This window comes from Sapajus apella, unplaced genomic scaffold (genome assembly GCF_009761245.1).
Source record: "Sapajus apella isolate SASKATOON/1434 unplaced genomic scaffold, GSC_monkey_1.0 scaffold183, whole genome shotgun sequence".
In the NCBI taxonomy this organism is placed as follows: Eukaryota; Metazoa; Chordata; class Mammalia; order Primates; family Cebidae; genus Sapajus; species Sapajus apella.
The window spans coordinates 343,457-366,799 of NW_022437123.1; the positions used below are offsets into that span (position 1 = coordinate 343,457).

The 23,343-nt window shown below is 38.1% G+C and overlaps 1 protein-coding gene across 2 annotated transcripts in view; it reads left to right on the forward strand.

The window, feature by feature from the left end:
• The first annotated feature begins 5,908 nt into the window (after positions 1 to 5,908).
• Positions 5,909 to 23,343, forward strand: part of IPO8 (importin 8) — a 73,505-nt gene continuing 56,070 nt past the window's right edge. Inside the window, exons 1-5 of one of the 2 annotated variants that reach the window (XM_032268538.1) lie at positions 5,909 to 6,333; positions 11,361 to 11,442; positions 18,145 to 18,301; positions 20,739 to 20,897; positions 21,497 to 21,653. In XM_032268538.1, the coding sequence (XP_032124429.1) occupies positions 6,250 to 6,333; positions 11,361 to 11,442; positions 18,145 to 18,301; positions 20,739 to 20,897; positions 21,497 to 21,653 (639 nt within the window). In that variant the 5' untranslated portion in view covers positions 5,909 to 6,249. Of the gene's footprint in view, positions 6,334 to 11,360; positions 11,443 to 18,144; positions 18,302 to 20,191; positions 20,308 to 20,738; positions 20,898 to 21,496; positions 21,654 to 23,343 lie in introns of those variants that run through there. The other variant, XM_032268539.1, reaches the window with a different exon arrangement.

The following is a 23,343-nucleotide window of genomic DNA, read 5'->3' on the forward strand; positions in this document are numbered from 1 at the left end:
ATGGATGTCCTGGAATCAATCCCTTGGGCATATGAGGGGATGTACTTCAAGTGCTTATGATATAGAGCTCTGTCAGTATACAGTTTTTTGTTTGTTTGTGTTTTGAGACAGAGTCTCACTCTGTCACTCAGGCTGGAGTGCAGTGACATGATCTCAGCTCACTGCAGCCTCTGCCTTCTGGGTTAAGTGATTCTTCTGCCTCAGTCTACTGAGTAGCTGGGATTACAGGCATGCACCACCTTTCCCAGCTAAGTTTTTATATTTTTAGTAGAGATGGGGTTTCGCCATGTTGACTAAGCTGGTCTTGATCTCCTGACCTCAAGTGATCCACCTGCCTCAGCCTCCCAAAGTGCTGGCATTACAGGTGTGAGCCACTGTGCCCAGCTGCTCAGTATAGACACTTTTGGAGCAGATGTTTTTAATGATAAAAATCATAGTTTTTAAGAGATGCGTTACTAAACTTACAGATAGGATTTTTAAGTGTTGGTTTTTAACTCTCATTTTCTCTTTACTGTATGGATTAGATTCAAGTGTACTAACAGACCAACAGATGAGCTGCTGCCAACAAATGGGGAGGGCAGCTATGTGATATTCCATTTAGATGACTAAAATGTTAAATCTCAAAAAAAAGCCCACAGTGTCAGTGTTTGGAGTAAAAATTACTTTCTGTAATTTGAGCTGTAATCATGCCAGTTACTCTGTATGCTATATTTCTAGGGTAATGCCATCCACTTCTATGATGTCAACTGCCCTGTGTGCGCATATGACTTAGAGCTCTCTTAACTCCAGCCCTTTATTTCTTCCTCTTCCACCGGCCATAACTTCCTGCCTCCTCAACCAGCTCTTTGATGAGTTGTTCACTGGAAATCGCTAGCCATGTAAACTAGAAACACTTCTAGTTCAACATGTCCAAAGGCTAACTCATCTTTCCTCCACAATCTAGTTATGTTTTCCCTAGTTAGTGACTCCCATAGGTCATCAAAGCTTGTAACTTTAAAATCATTCTTGACCTACCTTAGTTACTTTGTATACCTAACCAATCATGAATTACAGTTGATTCTTCCTATGAAATGGCTCATATATTTTGGCCTTCATGCCTACTGTGGATATCCTGTTTGGACCCCTTCTCTCTCACATGCATTCACGTACTCATTCAACCAGTACCAATGGATTGTTTTATTATGTGCCAGGCATAGTGTGAGATGATGTCTGATTCAGCAATTTTAAATAAGGCCTCTCAATACATCTCAATGATGTATTTATTGCACATGTCCCATGGACTTACCTAGTCCTCACAACAGCTCTTAGAAGCAGATGAGGAAACGGGCATAGAGAGGGGAGGTATATTGCAAAACATGATAATATAATACAGTGTCACTGGTTCAAATTCTACCTGAAACAAGCTGGGGGCATCAATAAATATAGAAATCCTCTCATTATGCAAAGCGAAAAAAAATGATTCAAACAATAAGTCATGTAAGTTGAACATAAATTATAGTTTAGGGCAAACCATTTTAAAATGCTTGCCAAGAAATCTGAGAGCAGAATCTGAAAGCTCATGGCTTTTATGATCTTTCCTGTTTTCTTGGCCACCCCTAATATGACAGCATTGTATTTTAGTAACTGGTCTTCAGTGAGTCGGTCCAAAGCATACAAAGCTTTCATGGGAACATCAGCTCTTTTTAAGGATATACCTAGGTAAAATTTTTATTTTGATATAATTGTAGATTCACATCAAGTTGTAAGAAATGATACAGATAGATCCTATGTACCATTTTTCCAGTTTCCTTCAACAGTAACACCTTGTAAAACTAGTACAGCATCCCAACTGGGATATGGACACTGACACGGTCAAGATACAGAACACTTCCATCATCAGAATTCCTCATATTGCCCTTTTATAGTCTCACCCACTTCCCCCTTGCCACCACCTCCACTTTAACCCTTAGCAATCATGGATCTTTTATATTCTTTTAAGTTTAAGAATGTTCTATAAATGGAGTTAAACAAGATGCAGCCTTTGAGATTGGCCTCTTTTACTCAGCATAATTCTCAGAAGATTCTTCAAAGTTGTTGCATGTATCATTTTTGTTAGTAGTATCCCATGGTATAGATGTACCATGTTTAACCATTCACCCACTGAAGGATATCTGGATTGTTTCCAGATTTTGGTTATGAGGAATAAAGCTGCATATACACTCACATACAGGTTTTGGTATGAGCACAAGTCTTCATTTGCCTAGGACAAATGCTCTGGAGTGTAATTGCTGGGTCATGTGGTAGTTACATACTTAGTTTTTTAAAGAAACTGCCAAATTGTTTTCAGAATGGCTACACCACTTTACATTTTACTACCAACATATAAGTGATCCAGTTTCTGTACATCTTCACCAGCATTTGGTGGCATGACTGTTTTTGAGCTCTCCTTTTATGTTATTGGAATAATTGCTTTAATTCTCTCCCTTTTCCAAACTATCTTCAGTGCTGAGTTCAGTTTTAGACATGTGCCTTAAGTGATTTGGGGGATAGATATTAATAGGTAGAAATGTAATAGGCATTTGGATATCTTTAGTTTAAGGGAAGAGATCTTATAACCAGTTTTATAAGCTGTCTTTTTTTAGTTGATGGTTAAGTGGATGAAATGACTCAAGAATGGGAAGACGAAAAAGAGAAGATGGCTGAGGACAGTTCTGAGAAGCATCAGTTTTAAGAGTTGGGCGATTGAGTAATCAAAGGGTTAGGAATATATTCTGTAAGAGAAAATAAGAAAAGAGATAATTTTTAAATAGTATGAAATATGATATCAGATATTAGAGGCTGGGTGTGGTAGCTCACATCTATACTCCCAGCACTCTGAGGGGCTAAGGCTGCCAGGTTGCTTGTGCCTAGGAGTTCAAGACCAGCCTGAACAACATGGTAAAAACCTTGTCTCTACTGAAAATAAAATGAGCCGGGCATGGTGGCATGCGCCTGTAGTCCCAGCTACTTGGAAGGCTGAAGTGGGAGAATTACCTGAGCCTGGGAGGTTGAGGCTGCAGTGAACAGTGATCATGTCACTGCACTATAGCCTAGGCAATGGAAGTGAGACCCCTTCCCCCAATCTCTCAGTCTCTCTCTCTCTCTCTCTCTCTCTCTACATATATATATCTATATATCTATATATATATGTACACACACACAGACACACACACATATGAGAGGGACAATTTAAGATAAGAGCTAAAAATGTCTCTTGCATTTGGTATGCCCCTAAAGGGGTCGGAGTTCATCTTTGCTTGGCAGTTTTCGTGGGAAATGCCTGGGGATAGGCGGTTGAAGAATGAATAGGAAGTTAAGTTGACACAATGAATGAAGACCATTCTTTGGAATAAAGTGTAAAAGAATGAGCAATAATTAGCATTACTGAAGATTATTTTTTAGCTAGGGGAAAGTTTTTAGGCTGAGGTTGAATCAGTGGAGGGAAAGAGGCTGCAAATGAAGGAAAAAAATCTTACACATTGTCAACAATGAACACATTATAATGACTAAAATTTATTTTCATGAAAAAAATGTATTGAAGAGAGGAGAGATTTATGGAACAGGGTCCTGGAGGAGATGGGAGACAACTGGGTTCAGACTGGAGAGGAGATGAAGCAGGGTAAGCAGAGATGAATTTGTTCCTGAGTGAGTTGTGTCTGAGGGTTTTGCTCATCTTTGTAGGGCTGGGTGAGAAGGGATAGGGAGCTTAAGAAGAGTCCTGAGAATTGAATCGGCCACTGAGGGAATGGAAAATGGTGCTAATTAAAGGCAAGGAATAGGATGGTAGTGTCCAATTAAAGAACACATATTTGTAGTGATATCAGTTTGCACAATGGGTCAAGGCTAGACTTAAGAAGCTGAATTGGGGGTTTAATAACAGAAAATGATGTGTAGTCAGTAATGGATAGACTAAGAACTGAAGTGGTGATTGAGCTGGAAAACAAGCTTAGAATTTTTCAGGAAAAGAGAAATGGAAGAATTGGTTCTAATTATAAAAAATGATGTTGGAGTTAAGATTTTCAGAGGTAAAAAGAATTTTAGACAATGATGATGTCCAGGAGAGTGGGTTAGTGAAATAGGGTTCATGAGACTCCTGAGTGCTAAGGAGTTTGCACGTTATCTTGAAATTGATGAGAAATCAAGGATCAGACATAGCAATATTAACCTTTCAGACACTTTCCTCTGATGACAGTGTGAATAATGGATTAAAGAGAGGCAATACTGGAAACAATCAGACGTGTTAAATTCACTGCAAAGCACTTTTGCATCTAACTGAGGAGGAAGCTTCCAAGCCACCAAGTTTTCAGCCACATGTTTTCTGCTGTCTTGATTGAACTCAGTTAATTGAACAGATCTATCTTAATTATCTGTTCCTGAAAAGATCACATCCCCTCAGCTGTGTTTTGCCCACATCATCATCTTTACTAAATGTAATTAGAACTCTCCTGTGTTAACCTCAGGAAAAACTAGCTCCTTAATATTTTCATGCCATTGAAATTGTGGCACCAGATATGGCCACAGTGGACAGAAAGAGTATAACTTTTCTCTTTACCTTTCACTGCTTTTCTGAGAAGGTCTGAAAAATTTTCAGAAAATGTTCAGGCATGTAGTTATCAGTTTCTGTGACCTCTGTGTTTCTGAAATGGGAGAGGTTCCCTTGTCCCCCTCGCAGGGTGTGTAGCGTCAGAGTGTGGCTAGCTTCAAACCTCTAGAGGAGCATACAGACCGGCAGGCTGTGGGACTCCGACGTCACAGCAGTGTCTAGGAATATTTACAGCTCCTGAAGTCCCAGGTTGTGTGTATTACAAGGTGCTCTTTTAGTTTGTCTATAGGCTTGTGATAACGAGCTTAATTAGACCCTCTACCTTGTTGCAAGGACAGAGAGCTTTCTGTATCCTGGGTTCTTGCCTTGGTGTACCAGAAGAATTGGATCACACGTGGGGTGGGAGAATGAGTGCAAAGTTTTATTGAGTGAAAGTAGTTCTCAGCAGATGAGGAACCCCGAAGGGAGACGGTTTATCCCCTGGAGTTGGGTCGCTTGGCGTCCCGGGCTCTTTTCCGACTGCCCTGGCCAAACTCTGCATCATTCTGCCAGGGGATGGCCTGCACATGTGCCATCATGCTCCTCTTGTTCCGCCCATAAGCTTCTCTGGACGTCTGACTGCTTGTGTGTCTGCCTGCTAGGGTCTCGGGTTTTTGTAGGCACAGAATGGGGGGCGCGGCAGGCCGGGGTGGTCTTGGGAAATGCAACATTTGGGCCGGAAGGCAGGAGTGCCTATCCTCACCTAGCTCTGTGGGGATGGAGTCCTAGCCAGGCACCACACCCTTCTCTACCCAGCACTTCACTTCCCTCTTCCCTATCATTTAAAGGGACCACGCTCTTTCCAGCGCTCTCCTATGATTTCTACACTGTAAATATCTATGTATCTATCTGTTTAATATAGTCTCTTCTATCAGGTTGTGTTACTTCACATTAACTTGCATGGAATTCATCTTGTTATAATGTGGTACCTAAAAATCCTAGTACTATGGTTCAGAAATATATGTTTAACAAATGTTCAGTGAAAGCGAATGAATGAATGAATGAATGATGGCTTCCACACACGGAAGAACCCTGTCCTGTAAGGTACATGATTTGAAGATCCCAACAAGTCTGTCTTGGAACAGGTCCAGTTCCGATGCCCATACAGTTCTCGGACTAACAAAAAGTGTCACACCATCCAGATACGCTTAATTTGGAAACAACTGTAAGGAGATTCAGGGCCAGCTCAAGTTTCTACACCTGGGAATAGGCGGGGGAAGGCTGTTTACCATACGGAAGCATGGCGGCCGCCTGCCGTTGTTCGGGAGCGCAGGATCCTCACCGGGAAAGCAGCCGAGGCCGCTTTCCGTACAGCAGCATGGCGGCCGCCGACAGGAGACGGTCTTAGCATCACGCTCGGGGGAAGAGGCCGCCGTAAAGGAAGCTCTGCTTCCTCTTCTTCCTTCTCCCGCCTCCCACCGCTTGTCGTAAAAGGGTGAATGGAGAGCGAATTGTCGGGGGGAAAAAGGGAGGACAGGGGGCGCGGAGTCAGAGTGGCGCAGCAAGTGGCCGCAGGTGGCGACGGTGGCGGGGGGTGGGGAGTGAGGTAATCCAGGGGGCGCGGAAGGGGAGGCTGAGAGGGTCAAAAGAAAATTAAAGCTGCAGTCCGGCCTACTGGTCCGGGGGCCGCGGAGCCCCCACCTGGGGAGATGGACCTCAACCGGATCATCCAGGCGCTGAAGGGCACCATCGACCCGAAGTTGCGGATTGTAGCCGAGAACGAGCTCAACCAGGTGAGGAGAGGGCCTTCGGCGCCCCTCTTCCGCCGAAGCTGCGCCCCTGCTGGCTGGCCGGGCCCCCCCTCCGCTGCGCCCCTTGTCTTCGCCCCCATCGGACTGGGACTGACGCCTCTCGGCGGGTCCCGCCCTCCGCACCCCGTGCCCCCAGGTGCAGTGGAGCCGGGCTTCCCGGATCTTTACCGAGCAGCTCGCGCACCTGTTGGCCACCTTTGCACCTTTTCGTGTCGTCTTCCTTCTCCAGTGCAGTTTGTTCAGCCCACTTGGTCCGCAAGAAGCAGTTTTTTAATCTGTGCTAGTGTTTTCAGAGTGTGATTTCTTTTCCTTAAGTTCGCTGATTGGGGAGCAGGTGGGGATTTTACTTAAAATTACATCTGAGTTCAGCTTTTCTCCAAACCCAGCCCTTTTTAGGTGTTGCTGTGGAGCACGCTGCCCACTGCCTCCTACTGTCTGGTTGGCAGGACTGTTTTGACACCGATTGGCCGAGTTTTGCGGAGCGCTGGGCAGTGCTGCTGGGAAAGAATAGGAAGTTTTCATGGTGGTACTGCCTGATCTAAGACACATCCAAGTAAGATGTGTTTGGAATAATTTCTTATAAAAGCTAAAATGCTTAAGACTTTTCCCTTTTCCTCCGCCTCCTGTTCTTGCTAATTAGCCTTGACATCTTTCCAGCGTTATCCCCACACAATCAAAAGTTTAATGATCCCAAACTCTGTCTTATTTCTTCTTCCTTACCGGTACTTAAGAATCACATACCTCTTACTAAAAATTGGAAATTAAGATCTACCCCAGGCATGGAGCGACAGCCGTTTGAGGTTGTGATGACCTGCAAAATATAAATATTCCAAAATCAGCGGTTCTCAAAGCGTTGCCCAGGACCTGGCGCTTCAGCATCACCCGAGAACTTACAAATTATGCATATTACGGGGCTTCACTCCAGACTTAACAAATCAGAAACTGTGGGGGTGGGGCCCACTTGTATTTTAACTAGCTCCCCCAGGTGATTCTGTGTGCGCCTCCTAAAGTGTGACTGTTCTAAGTAAATGTTTCTGTTGGAATTGACTTTAAAAAGCAGCTGCGTGTTGGAAATCTTTGAAAGGGATTATTTTAATAGGAAATCTAGGTGTAGTTTGGAGTAGATATGAATGCAGGATTCCCCAGAGAGAAAAGGGGGAATGAAAACACTGCCAGTGGAGAGGAGGTTGGGTTGAACTAATGCCCAAAGATAATGTATTGGTGCCTCAAAAAGAAAAGGACTGTCACTCAGAATAGGGGGAAGTTAAAGTCAGTACCTGTCCCAGGCTTTGCAGAGTAAAAGTACTGTATGTTGGCTGGTTGGAAGAATAGTAACCCAGGGATTAGTTAGGAAGAACAAAACCGGAGCTGAATTTGCAATCTACTAGTATGAATAGGGAAGTTGGCCTGTTTATGAACCCCTTCTTCTTACAATGAGTCCAGGTGGTCCTTTGATAATGTTGATAGGGAACATATATCTTTGATATCAGGTTACTCTTTTCCTGCCCTTCACTTAAGTTTCATTTCTTTCTGATTCATCAGTATATAAGTACAGTTGATATGATAGAAGTGGAAAAAGTACGTGAGAAAGGCTGCAGAACTAGGAGACATTGAAGACCCAATCCTATTTTGTTTCATAGTATAGACAAAAGCAGCACATTCAGGGTGGTATGGCCATAGACCCTTCATAGTATTTCAATCCAAATCCATTCCATCATCACTCTGCCCTGCCCCATAGTGTCCCACCTCATCACAGACCATGATTTCCCCAGCAATTTCTAAAGGTAGCTTATTGCTATACTACTCATTTAGCATTTATGTTTTACATAAAGCATAGTGATATGCTTTAAGGCTTTTTGAATCAGCTGTAAGTAGAACAAAATATAATGTCACCTAACCATGTAGTAAAACATGGTTACGATGATGGGTTTTGCATGCTTGCCCTTTGCCACCACTGTAACATCCGACTTTGTTGGATAAGAGGGTGAGTAAATCACCGTAAGTGATTATGGCCCACCTTTCTGACTTTCGGTCTCCCCTTAGCAAGTATGCTCTGCGTTGGAAATGGGAGCAGCTTCTGCGGTATACTGATGCATCTGTCAATTGCTGTTTAGAAAAATAAGCAGCTCTTGCACAACAGTCTGTATTCCAATGGATACATTCTCATTTGGAGCTATATATTTTTTTCAGGCCAACATTTTTCTGTTACTAGTGACTAGCTCTCTGACTGCTATTTGTAATATTGTTTGTATGGGAAAATGTACTTTCAGTTTTATCTCAGGATATTAAGAGTGAATCTTATACATCTTCCTCATTGTCTACAGACCAGAAGTCCCGTTAGTGGCATCATAGAGAAATAGGAATGGGTAGGTACCTTGCTTAAGTAATTAATCCAGAAAGGTGTCATCTTTTAACAAATTATCCTTCACATGGCCTTGATAGGGAAATAAGTTTTTACTTTCATTACCAAGCTTTGGAATCTCTGCTTTCCATGCATGCATACATACCATTTTCATTACCTTTGATTAAGAGAATTTGTTTATATCAACAGCAGATGTATTTATTGAGTTGTTAATATATTGCAGATATTAGTATAAGAGTTTGTTCCCATGAAGTTGGGGACACAGACAAGTAACTAATATAATTTCAGGTCATAAGTGCTGTAGAGAGTAAAGCTGGAGCAAGAGTGTTGGTATGTATAGTCATTCTCTGAAGAATGACATTGAACAGAGTGTTGGATACCGTGAAGTAATGGGCCAGGCAAAGAACTGAGAGACGAACAGAGGGAATAAGAGTTCAGAAAAGGCTCTCAACTTGGTGTGCTGGAGGACTAGAAAGGTTAATGCAGTGGAGCAGTGAGTCAGAGGATGGAAGAACATTGGTTTTTTTGCTTTATGAGTTCTCATAAATACAGAATTTAGTTAAGCAAACTGCTTAGTTGCAGAAAACTTCACAGATACAAAATATCCTCAGGAAATCATTGAGAAATTAGTCTTGTTTATATTTTAGAAACAAGAAGCCTGAAGAGGCACAAAGAAATTGGGCAACTATTTCTGAGTAAAGTAGTATGAAAATATAGCTGAATTTATATCTGTTTTAGCTGGTCACATTATCATAGACTGAATCAATGTTGAAAGAAGACAAGGTTTCTGAAATTTTTAAAAATGGCAACAGTTGCAAAAAAGGAAGTTTCAAAATGTGTACAATGGCAACAGTGTTGAAATAAAAGTAATCTCTGCAACAAGTATATTACTTTCAAATAAGTAGCATTTATTTAACTGTAAAGGTTATTTTGTGTGTGTGGAATAATGTATATATATATATATTTTTTTTTAGCTCCCACTATGTGGGAGGGGATTGCAGAAAGCTGGAAATCCCAGAATAATATTTTTTAACAAATAACTGAAGTCAGTTTTTAAATTATTAGAATAAACTATATAGATGTTTTAATCTTTGATTCATGACAAGATCTTTCAGTATTTAGAAAGTTATAAACATGAGTTATATATGTAGAAGGTGAAAGCTGGGCTGAATCTGTGTTAATTTTGCCTTTCTTTAAACTTATTAGAACTAATCTGCTTTCTTAAAAACTGCTTTAAAATCCTAATGGTTTCAATTATGGATAAACAAATTTACATGCCACAGATTTGAGATCTGAAGACTACACAGGATGAAAGGAAGAACAATTATAATTCACATTTTTGGAAGGGATATAGGAAGATTTGGAAAGCACAATGTTTTTGGAGGAAAAGGATTAATACTTTTAAAATGCTATTTTTCTCCAAATTAATTTTCTAATCAAACATTTATCTTTCTAGATACTATTTTAGTTGAAAAAAATGAGCAATATGCCCAAACCTAGCTGTGTATTGAAAGGGATGTCCCTGGATCCCCTCAGAGACCCAGGCTCTGAGGAGAAGGGTGAGCTGAATAGATTCCCTGGGTCATTGTCTGGTTTGGCCTCACTGGAATTTGAATCTTTTCAAATGAATGTCAGTGGACAAAGGCTTATGTGAGATCTGAGAATGTGACAGGACTGCAATATAGTCCAGGTACTATTCATCTGGATATAATGTGATCAGAAGGAATGGATGGTCTATAGTTTTCTGTTTCTAAGGTCACTATGCCCAAACTCAGGAGCAGATCAAATTAGAGCACACTTGTGGGGTGAAGTGACCCAGGCCACAGGGCAGAGCAGGAACTTCATCCACGTAGGCTCACTTAGGCATTAAGTTTAAAAGACAGTACAGCAGTAGAGGGCAGCTGGTGACGACAGCATGCTCAACACAGTCTCGTGAGTCACACTGTTCCAATCTGGACCAATCTGGACTGGCTTCTCTCCATAGCTCATGCTCAGCTGTGTAACATTATCTTGTCTGTTTTGCTCTGTTGGATCTCCTATTTCCTGTAGCCCTTGTTTTTGTGTTTTCTGTTTGCCAAAAATACCATAAACAAAACTGAAGCACAAATAATCTAGGAACAAACACTTGCCATGTATAGGTCAAATAAAAGATTGCGATTTTAAATTCATAGTTTGTAGAATTTATTAAGAGTAAATACGCCATTTACAAAAGGATAAAGGGAGTAAGGAATTTGTAGAAGAAACAGCCAACAAAGAGGAAGACATTCAACCTCCTTAGTAACAGAGAAAATGCAATTTAAAACATTCATAAAATTTTAAAGTTTGAAGGAATGATGATACCTGTATTAGATAGAGGGACACTGTCATATGCTGCTGTTGGGCATGTGAATTGCTATACCGTTTCTGGAGACCATTCTGACAGTATGTTCAAAAATCATCAAAATGTTCAGATTCTTTTATTGATCAGTTTCTGCTCAGGAAAATTTTTTGACTTGAAGTATTTTAGTAATCTTCATTTTGCCTTGAAGGGTTTGTCTCAATTTAAAAGTTTTTCTTTTATTTGGACAGTAATGTATTCAGTAACAGGTGCTAACTTATAAGATACTCATATTTCCCTATTTAATAAAACATTTCTTTGTAATTTCAGTCCTACAAGATTATCAATTTTGCCCCCAGTTTACTTCGGATTATAGTCTCTGACCATGTGGAATTCCCAGTACGACAGGCAGGTGAGTTGATTTTTTTATCCTTTATAAATTTATTTATAGGTGGAAGTAGAATGAGAGTTTTAATTTTAAATGTCTGTAATTTATTGAAATATTTGGAAGCACTCATGAAATATTTCTAGTGGCTTAAAAAGGCTTTGTTTTCCCCTAGAAACTTAGAGGTAGATACTCAGCTCTCAAATACCCTCTAGCTCTTCCTCCTCTCCCTTCCACCTACCAATTCCTTGCCTCTGTAACTTTGCCATTATTTTTGTTAGCTTTCTCAATTTTAATAGCTAATCTCCCTAATGCTTTATGATTTCTGGTAGCCTAGCCTCTGGGCCTGTAGATTAAGACCAGGAATTTATATATGTGAATTCGAGCTCTGTTAACATGGCAAGTCACGGAGGTAATGTGTTGCACAGATGTTCCTAACCCAGGTGACTGCGGAGCAGGACTGTGTTTTAAACATGAAACTTACTTTTAAGTCTTAAGTTGTTTCATGGTGTTGTACATTGTTCTTTTGTCTTGTTTTTTTATGGACTAGTCATTAGAGCTCAGAAGTTTAAAAATTAGAGCCTTAGAGTGTCATGAATTTTCAAAAGATAATAACCAAAAACTAAAGTAGGTAAAGGACAATAGCTAGTTAAAAATAAATATTTGGCCGGGCGTGGTGGCTCACGCCTATAATCCCAGCACTTTGGGAGGCCGAGGAGGGTGGATCACGAGGTCAAGAGATCGAGACCATCCTGGTCAACAAGGTGAAACCCTGTCTCTACTAAAAATACAAAAATTAGCCGGGCATGATGGTGCATGCCTGTAGTCCCAGCTACTCGGGAGGCTGAGGCAGGAGAATTGCTTGAACCCAGGAGACGGAGGTTGCGGTGAGCCGAGATCGTGCCATTGCACTCCAGTCTGGGCAACAACAGCGAAACTCCGTCTCAAAATAAATAAATAAATAAATAAATATTTAAAAAGACTTATTATGTAAATGACATATACATGTAAGTAATTTGGACAATTTAGAAGAATACAAACAAGTAAGTAAAATAACCCAACATTCGTCACTCAAAAATGACCATCATTACTCAGAAATGGCCATTGTTAATGTTAGGTGAACATTAGCCTTTGCATGTGTTCAGGTAGAAGGATAGATGAACAGTTTATAGAAATGGGGTCATAATCTACATGCTGATGAAAGTATTTAATTTTATTTGAACATAGTATAAAAAGATAAGAAATATTAAACTTTGGGAAGATTTATAACACTATATATGATTTCCTAAAAGATCCCTTTGTGGTTAAAATAAAAAAGAAAATCCTATGGAAAAACACTCATGTTGGAATCATTTTTTACTTTTGTTAGGTTTACAAGACTTCTGTGTAAATTTTTGAAACCATAATTCACACTTGTTTCACCTTTGTTCTATAAAATAGGGCTGTTCTGAAACAACTTTTTGTTGAATGAAACCTATTTTAAAAACCTGATTGTTTATGGCGCCATTGTAAAGTTCCTATGAAGCATTTAAGAAGTAACATTTTAAAGGGTCATAAAACAAGTTATTACATTAATGCCTTCCTTCTATGACATGGAAACATTACGAAAACACAGTTTATACCTTAGATTGCTTCTAATACATCCAAAGGTGACTACCATCAGCTTTCATGCATGGTTCTCCAATTCTTTTGTTTATATTACACATGCTATTTTACAGTTTCTTTTCTTTTGTTTAACTATGTACCCTTGAAGATTGCTCCAAGTTGATGCATATACATACTTCAGTCTTTATAACAGCTGTGCAGTATTTCTTTATATAAGAACTACGGTGGTTTACTTAAACAATTTGGTATTTATGGACATTTCCCTTATTGTCTTTTTTTTCATTGTTGATAGAAGCAATGCTAAGTGAGTGTGATTGGATATGTGCCTAGGTACTGTGGTAGTGCTTTTATAGAATAAATTATAAAAAGGGGAAATGCTAGGCTAATGGATATTTATGACATTTGTTTATTTATTTACTTTTTCTACCAACAGTGCATTAGAATGCTAGGTTCCCCAACTCCTCACCAACTCAGTACAATTTAATGAAATTTTGATGTCAAACATAAACAGCATTGAAAGGCAATTTTTTTCTTCATAATTGTTTTTTTGTAATTTAGATTTCAAATCTGTTAACTACAAGATAAAGTATATTTTGGTGATTATTTCCTAACTTATTAGGACCACCTCCTTAGAGCAACCATTTTTATCATAGACCCTGAAATATATTGATAAAATTCTACATTATAACCTACATTTACATTTCACTTATAAATTTTCTGCTCTATTTAATCTATTATTAAAATACAAGGATGTTCCAAGACACCCAGACAGATAATTTATCATCTTTAGCATGACATTTAAAAAAGAATGATGGGATTTTTGCTTTAAAAGAAAGCCTGTATAAAGCTGTTAAAAATTTTGCTAATGTTAAGTGGAAATACATCTTCAAAATACTTTTTCTCTTTTGCTTATGGGAAATCTAAAGTGTTCTTGCTACCATCAAGTGGGCTCACTAGTGAATGCCGTTTCTTACCTTACTGTGAGTTTTTAAGAAACAGGAAAAAATTAAGTATATTGATGTTGCTAAGCAAAACAAAAAATTTGAATGTTTGGTCTGCTGCTTTTCTTTTGAGGTGTTGATAAGCATAATAGCATTATTAATATTATGCGCAGTGAAGTAAGCCTATCTTAAATTTAGGATAGTTATGATGAGGAATCTCAAGTCACTTTTGTTTCTAATTTTTTACTCCTTACCTTTGAAGAGAAGAGACTCTTTAGTAAAATTTCTTTAATATATGTAAATTTAGGCTCAGAAATGTACTTTCTTCAGTGCATTTTGGAGTTGCTATGAGAAGGAGAGTAGTTTGGATTTAAAAGTGGTGGTGAGAGGCATTAGACCTGAAGAGGTCATCAGTGGTGACAGATGTGGGACTATCATTTAAAAAAAAAAAAAACATGGTTTTTAATTTCTGTAAGTTTGCCTGCTCCTTGTTGTTTCTTTTTGTTTGTATTTCCAAAGGATGGACAGAGAGAAGATATAGCAATTCATTCTGTGGTTATTTGTTCAGAGGTGATTTGTTAAGATTGACCTCAGCATTGTAGAGTGCAGAACCTAGAAATAAAGAGAAAGATGTCTCTGATCAGTCCAAAAGCATTTTAAGAAGCTCTTTTATTAACATTCATGTGTTTTATTTGTAGGAAGCTTTGTAATGCGTACTCAGAATCTATTTAATATTATTTTGATGTAATCAACACATTTGTTGGCTAATCTAGCCTTTCACAGAGTAATAAGGGAGAGAAGGGCTACAAAATTATAATGAAAAACAGCAAGGCTTAGAAATATGAACTCAAAAGCATGACATTCTGCTCACTGAGATAACAGCACTTTCTCCACTTTGAGGTTATGAAACCCAATTGACCTCTGTAGTTGTGTTTCTGGGTCTAGAGTTTAAATGACGATTCATTGTGCTGAAGGAGAAAAGTGTGTGTGTGTTTTAGAAAGTTAATTTCAACTTATGATGCTTAAAATGGTAAGTGAATTTTGTAGGAAAACTATCTTAGAGCAGCCATTTTTATCATAGGATCTGAAATACATTTATAAAATTCTACATTATAACTATCCTAAATTTAAGTGCCATTTGTAAATTTTCTGCCCTATTTAATCTATTGTTAAAATACAAGAATGCTCCAAGACACCCCAAAAGATACAGTAAGTTTAATACTTCCTTTATGAATTGGATTAAGATGATATTAGTCGTTTGTTTCTTAGCTCTGGCAAATGGTTTGTTGTTAGGTACTTAAATGATTAAAGGGAAGTTTTTAGATTATTGATATGGTAACAGTTATTTTTGGTATTTTTCCTTTATTCTTAGTAATCCATAATTATCCATAATAGGAATTAAAATTTTCTTTTTAATTATTATATTAAGTTTCAATTTTATTTTACCTAATTGTACATTTATTTAGCCATATACAAATTAGTCAGCATGCCTTTAAAGGCTGTCTTGTGTGATGCTCCATAATACAATTTTAAATTATAACTTTTTAGTTATAAAAGTAACATTAATAGTATTTAATGGCTAAATCATAAATACGTCCATGATTTTACCATGTGTGTATCTTTACTGTTTAAAGGTTGCTTTTCTTTGTTTTCAAGATGAGTTCTATAGGGATCAAAATGATTTTGTGAATAGTATAGTTGATTTTTCTTTTTGCAAAGATTAATCCTGTGAAAATCAGGCTGGGCGTTTATGCCTATAATCCCAGCATTTTGGGAGGCTGAGGTGGGTGGATCACTTGAGCCCAGGAGTTCAAGACCAGCCTGGGCAATATGACAAAACTTTGCCTCTACAAAAATACAAAAAATTAACTGGTATGGTGGTGCATGCCTGTATTCCCAACTACTTGGGAGACTGAGGTGGGAGTGTCACCTAAGCTATGGAGGTAGAGGCTGCAGTGAGCTGTGATTGCGTCCCTGCACTCCAGCTTGGGTGATAGAGTGAGACCCTGTTTCAAAAAAAAAAAAAAAAAAAAAACCCAAATGCTGTGAAACCCGTCTGAACTGCTGACAGGTTGGTTCATATCCTTAGATCATTCATTCATTATTTTTTGAATGAGTCTATACATTTTTATTGAATGTGTACTTTTTGCCTCTCATAGTTATGTAATATGAAGACTATATTGGGATAAAACATGGTGCTTAATCTAGAGCCTCCCTTTATATAATTTTTGTTTTCACCCAAATAAATTGAAATCTTAGATGGAACAGTCTTTCAGAACTTTAGCAACTCAAAACTAATGAAAGACGAGCTTATAGGATGTCAAGTTCATAATTTCACTAAATGTCTTTTTTGTTTTCACTAACGTAGAATGTATTGGTGTATTCTCTATGGTATAGTGCTTTTACTATACAATTTAGTTTTGTTGTTGTTGTTGTTTTTAAGATGGAGTCTTGCTTTGTTGCCCTGGCTGGAGTTCTGTGGTACGATCTTGGCTCACTACATTTGCCACCTGGGTTCAAGCAATTTGCTGGGATTACAGGTATCTGTCACCATGCTTGGCTAATTTTTGTATTTTTAGTAGAGATGGGGTTTCACCATGTTGGCCAGGGTGGTCTCGAACTCCTGACCTCAAGTGATCTGTCTGCCTCTATCTCCCAAAGTGCTAGGATTACAGGCATGAGTCACTGCGCCAGGTTGGCAATTTACTTTTATGTTAAAAGGTGGGTGAAGAAAGAGTTGGATGGGGAAAGAAGTGAAGGTTAAGGGAAGAAAGTTATGCCTCTTTGCAAATCACATCTCTTTATTCTTCACATACACACACACACAAACACACATGTATGACATTGTAAGTATTTACTTACATTCATTGTTTAGCTAGGATGATTAGAAGGCTTCACATTCTGACCAGGTGTGGTGACTCACACCTGTAATCCCAGCATTTGGGAGGCTGAGGTGGGCGGATCACCTGAGGTTAGGAGTTTGAGACCAACCTGGCAAAGGTGGTGAAACCTTGTCTTACTAAAAACACAAAGATGGCCAGGTACTGTGGCTCACGCCTGTAATCCCGGCACTTTGGGAGGCCGAGGGGGGTGAATCACAAGGTCAGGAGATCGAGACCATCCTGGCCAACACGGCGAAACCCTGTCTCTACTAAAAATACAAAAATTAGCCGGGTGTGGTGGTGCCTGCCTATAATCCCAGCTACTCGGGAGGCTGAAGCAGGAGAATCATTTGAACCCGGGGAGTTGGAGGTTGCAGTGAGCCGAGATCACGCCACTGCACTGCACTCCAGCCTGGCAACAGAGGGAGGTGCCATCTCAAAAAACAAAAAACAAAACCGCACAAAGATTAGCTGGATGTGGTGGCACATGCTTTTAATCCCAGGTACTCATGAGGCTGAGGCAGGATAATAGCCTGCACCCGGGAGGCAGAAGTTGCCGTGAACCAAGGTCTTGCCACTGCATTGTACCCTGGGTAACAGAGGGAGACTCCGTCTCAAAAAAAAAAAAAAAAAAGAAAGCTTTACCTTCCTTCTTAAAATGATGTAGCAATATCAGATTATGTATTTTGATAGATGTGCACATATAAAAATTTCCTTAGCTTTTTTCCCAAAATTTTTGAAGGCTGATATTCATTGATATTCATTTCCCTATTATATTTACAAGTAATAAATATTTCAAAAAGGCTAGATGAAAATTCCCAATACTATAAAAAGCAGAGATATCCCAAAATGCTAGTGTTTGATAGTAGCCAGTGGGAAAACAAAACAAAAAAGATGGCTGAATTAAAGCCATCTTCAAACAAAAAAGCCAACTTCAGGAAGGAAAGTAAAACTTTACCTGTTGTCATCTCAGAATTAGGCATTGTGAAAAGTACGATTTTATGATCTCAAAGTATGTTTAGTATGGCAAGGATACATACATGATTTCCAGATAATTTTCCTGTCCTGTAAGCTCTGGGGCTTGACTTAATGAAATGTTTTCTGCGTAGACTAGCTAAAGTGAAACCTTCACATTCTTAACCACTTTCTCTTCCTGATTTGGCTGTTCATACCTGTAAGAGTATCCATTTTTACTGGGTATCATGTTTAACATTGAAGGGTTTGGACTTCCATGCTCTGTGAGGCTGAATTAAAGCCATCCTTTTTGATACTGCTACATTAGCATTTTTTCTCAAACTCAGCTGCCATTTACCTGAAGAACATGGTGACACAATACTGGCCAGATCGAGAACCTCCCCCAGGAGAAGCAATATTTCCATTCAACATTCACGAAAACGATCGCCAGCAAATACGTGATAACATTGTGGAAGGAATAATTCGGTCTCCAGATTTAGTGAGGTATGTGGTGCTATATCTTTATGACTACTAGAAACCATAAAATGCTTAGATCTGAGGGTGGGTGCTGTTGGTTGGAATCCTCAGCCTCCTGTTTCATTTTCTAAAGAGGTATAGTAATGAAGAAGGGCACTCAGAGAATAAGTTTCTACTTAGAGGTCTTTGCATTTGTAATTCTTTGCTTCAAAATATTTTGGAAAAGATTTTGTTGCCATATGTTGCCACGAAAAGTGGTAAGATTTAAAAAAACATACTTAACCAAAACAATTGCGTAAATCCTTGCTATTTAAATAACCTTTATGCTTAGTCATGATCTCTTGACTTTTTTACTACCCTGTTTGCTTTTCTTTGATACAGAGAGATTGATTTTGGAAATTTTAGCCTATCACCTATCTTAATCTTTTCCCTATATTTTTATTCACATTTATGAATTGAGCATCTTTTCCTTCAGAGAAGGCAGGATAGGGTAGGTATAAGCTAGAAGAATTGTCTCTAGTTTTTCACATTCATAGATTAGATGCTATAGAGCAGTACTGTCCCACAGAACTTTCTGCAGTGGTAGTGTTCTGTGCCAGTGTTGTCTAATACTTAGCTACATGGCATTAATGACTGTTGGGCACTTGAAATGTTGCTAGTGTAACTGAGGGACTGAATTTTTAATTCCGTTTACTTTTGATTTATTTAAAGTGTGCATATGTAACTAGCAGCAGCTCTATCGGACAGAGCAGCTGTAGAGTCATAAAAATTTTGCAATCTTAAAATAGGAGAGACAAATTCTTTTCAACATATGAGGTTGTAATTAGGTATTTTTGAAAATGAAGGGACAAATAGGTGAAACAGACGTAGAGGAATGAAATTTTTTAATGCCAAGAGGTTGGATATGATGTTAGCCCTGAGCATCCAATAGCTATAATGACATAAGCAGTGGAAAAGGAAGGAAGTATGAGGGGTAACAGGAAGGAGAACCAACACTGAACTTTTAGAGCAATTAATTTGTTAATATGTGTATTGGTTAAAAAAAAATCACTATTATTCTCATTGGTTGCTCAAATGCCAGTCATGGGACTGATACCCTTATGGTACCATCATGTATCCATTTATTTCCAAAATCTTACATTTTGAGATCTTCCTTAATCTTCCAGTGGTTCTACACAGTAATGCATTAAAGGATGGCCTTTCATAACCATCCTTTGCTTGGAATGAGAAAGGACTGGGAAGATAAAATTTTAAAAAATGAAAAGCTTCAATTTTATTGCATGTAAATATGACCTATTTATTCTTTAAAGGAATAGCTACTAGTGGCATTAGAGATCTTTATCTTTATCATGAGACAGTTCTCTGTGGCTTTGCTCCTTTTATGTCCTTAAGGCTTAAGTATAATCACTATTGAAGAAATTTCTTCCTCCTATTCTCAAAGTTTAAGAGTATTACAAAGGGAGTTTTCAAATAGATTTGATAACCTAAAGAAATGACATCATTTTGTTTAATTTTACCAGTTATGGTGAATGTGAGTTACTATTTGTTCAACTGAAAATGCTTTTTTTTTTAGTTGCACTGTAGAATCCTAATTTTGCCACATTTACTTTCTAACCATATGAAAATGCCATGTAAGGTCATATTTGGTGATAACATTGAATTGATAGTTTGTAGAAGAGAAAAATTTCCCCCTATTTTCTTTTCAGTTCCAGTTAAAGTTGAAATCTCATTGAGAAAGTAACTGATCTGTGTTATCAGATAACTTCTTTTAGCATTTAACTTCGTAGTTTTATTAAGGGAATATTTTCTTTTTTCTGTTTTATGTCTTTTCTGTTGCCTTTTTCATTTATTTCTTTGAAAATAGCTCTTAGCTCTCTTCTTCAGGAATTGCCTTGCTAATACATGTTTCTTTCTTAGGGTGCAAAAATTAGGATCTCAGACTGCTTTGGATAGAATCAATATACGGTGTTGGGTGTTAACTGATAATGGATGGGTTTAAGATTTTGGCCCATAGAGAATCTTCCCACAATTATGTAGGCCTTCTTTGTGCTTACTTGTACCATCTTTAGGTTTGTCTGTTTGAAGTGATACAACATTTTTTTTCCTCATTTAGGATATGGTAACCAAAATATGAGACGTAACAAGCTGGGGAATTTTGCAGAGCAGAGGTAGATTCATTGGTGTTTTTTGAAAATTTTAAAAATTTTAAAAATTTAAAAAAATGTATTTAGGATAAGGTAGTTTGAAAGGTTTCATTCATTTTAGGAAATCACCCATCTGTTTATTTTCAACAAGTTAAGTCACTGAGGATGTTTATTAGATATGTCTTTTCCCCCTACCCCATGTATGTAATTATATAATATGGGTAAATAGGAGAAAACAAACTTGTATGTAAAATATTAGAGGTCTTTGAAATACTCTTTATAACTACATAGATTTTGAACTTTTCTTCCCCACCTTGTAGAGTCCAGTTAACAATGTGTCTCCGTGCCATCATAAAACATGATTTTCCTGGTCACTGGCCAGCAGTGGTCGACAAGATAGACTATTACTTGCAATCACAGAACAGTGGAAGCTGGCTTGGCAGTTTATTATGTCTGTATCAACTGGTGAAGACATATGAGTAAGTTGGTCTCTACTGGCTGAAGAAAGCAGACTTGTGTAACTTAGAAATAATTAAATTGCATAGAGTAGTGTGTTGTGGATATTCTGCACAGGTTATCGGATTAGTTAGGGAAATGTTGGGTTAAACATATGTAAATGTGTTTATTTGCTGCAGTTATTCAAAGAAACTTTAATGTGCTAATGGGTATTTTGTTTGCTCAATTTAGGGTAATATGAGAAAAAGACATTTTCTCCCATATTATTTGTTATATAGTCTGTCTATTTAAAAATAGCATAGCAACTTGTATTTTATAGGAAGAGTTTTGGCTTGATGAAAAATACTAGAAACATTCATGTAGGAAAACTGCAAAATAGTCTTGGATCGTTTTAAACTAGTCTAAATCTTTCCAGAAAGACTTTTAAGTGTTGTGCCTAAAACAGGATGTTATTTTAAATTTCTTTTCAATGTAATTCTAGCAATTCAAACAGAAACTACAAGTCAGTGTTAATGATTTTGTTTTATTAGTTTTATGTATTTAAAAATATTTTCTAATTTATTGTTGATAGTTCTTTGGATGGGAGAAATTACTTTTCTGTTTCTGTCTTTGCTCATTGTAGATATAAGAAAGCAGAAGAAAGAGAACCTCTTATAGTAGCAATGCAGATATTCCTGCCTCGTATTCAGCAACAAATCATGCAGCTCCTTCCTGATTCCTCCTTTTATTCTGTAATACTGCAGAAACAGATTCTGAAAATCTTTTATGCACTTGTTCAGGTAGGTTTCTATTGCAGAAAACAAATTTGGAATCCTGTTTTTCTGCCTGACACATGGAAAGTACTCAATAAGTGTCAGTTATCATTAAAAATTATTATATATTCTCCCATATATTTCTTTTAAAAATGCTTATGAGGAACAGGCTCACAGAAATTAATTGCCCAAGATCATCTCCATGGTAGATCTGCGCCTGTGTGATTTTCATTCCAGTGTCTGAAATTATGGGTAAGGAAGAACTAGGGTAGATAAACCTACCTGCCCTAAACCCTGATTACTCAACTTATCTGTTCTGTAGCATTCTTGCCTGTAGATTAGTTATGATTATAAGAGAAGAAGAAGAAAAGAGGAAGAGAGTCCCTCTTCTATGGGAAATCACGTTGATGGCAGTTTCTTTGCATTTGACTCAAAGCTAACAGAAGATTTAGGGCTCATTTTCCTTGGTTTAAAATGCTGCCTAAAAAAAAAAAAATCTTAAGGCTATCAGGGATACTAACATGGGAATCCAAAAAGAAATTAGAAGATAGAGATGGAATATATTTGAAATACAAGAATATTTAACATCAAATGCTTGAAAGACTTAGGTAAATTATTTAGATCTGATTGGAGGAAGAATAGTTGTTTTCAGGCTTAACTGTTTGATGAGTGAATTAAAGCCCTGTTATATGTTTTCTAGTTGAATTTGTCATGAGAAGAGGATGGTTTTGTTGAGCACAAAAGCCAAGATAGTTTGGATCTGTCTTTGGCTTTTTATTGACTTAGATACTTAAACTGTTTCAGAATATTTTACTTTAATAAAGATTTATACTTTCATTAAAGCCTCATCTTTTAAACTTTTAATAGGGATAGTCTGAGGCAGATCCCACACCCCCCCCAAGCAGCCTTTTTGCAGGGAAAGAGAAGGGGGAAGGAGGCAAATCTGAGAAGAGAAGAAACTAGAATACTAGGAAAATATGTTTTCTTACTTGTTTTGAAATAATATTCAGAGGCCAGACTTCCCGTTCCTAGAAATTGGGAAGTAAGACAAAGGTTGATGAAATAATTTTTCTAAAGCTTCTATCACTAATTGGTTTGCTAAGAGGACAGAATCTACGTATTTTTCTCAATCTATACCTGCTGAAGTCCTGAAAAACCTCAATATTTCTAACCATTTTGGTAATTATTATATACTAATATATTAACATTTTCCTCTGGGAGATAGAAATTTAGAAGGCATTAGGAGCCACTATTACAATGCTGACCCAAGTAAAAAGCGATAAAAATTTTGTTTTTAAAAGTATGAGCAGCGGGGTGTGGTGGCTCACATCTGTAATTCCAGCACTTTGGAAGGCTGAGGCGGGCGGATCACCTAGGGTTTAGAGTTCAGGACCAGCCTGGCCAACGTGGTGAAACCCTGTCTCTACAAAAATACAAAAAATTAGCCAGGAATGATGGCGGGTGCCTGTAATCCCAGTTAACCCAGGAGGCTGAGTCAGGAAAATTGCTCAAACCTGGGAGGTGGAGGTTGCAGTGAGCCGAGATTACGCCATTGCATTCCAGTCTGGGCAACCAAAAGAGAATGTGTTTAAAAAAATAAATAAATAGGCCGGGCATGGTGGCTCACGCCTGTAATCCCAGCACTGTGGGAGGCCGAGGCGGGTGGATCACGAGGTCAAGAGATCGAGACCATCCTGGTCAACATGGTGAAACCCCT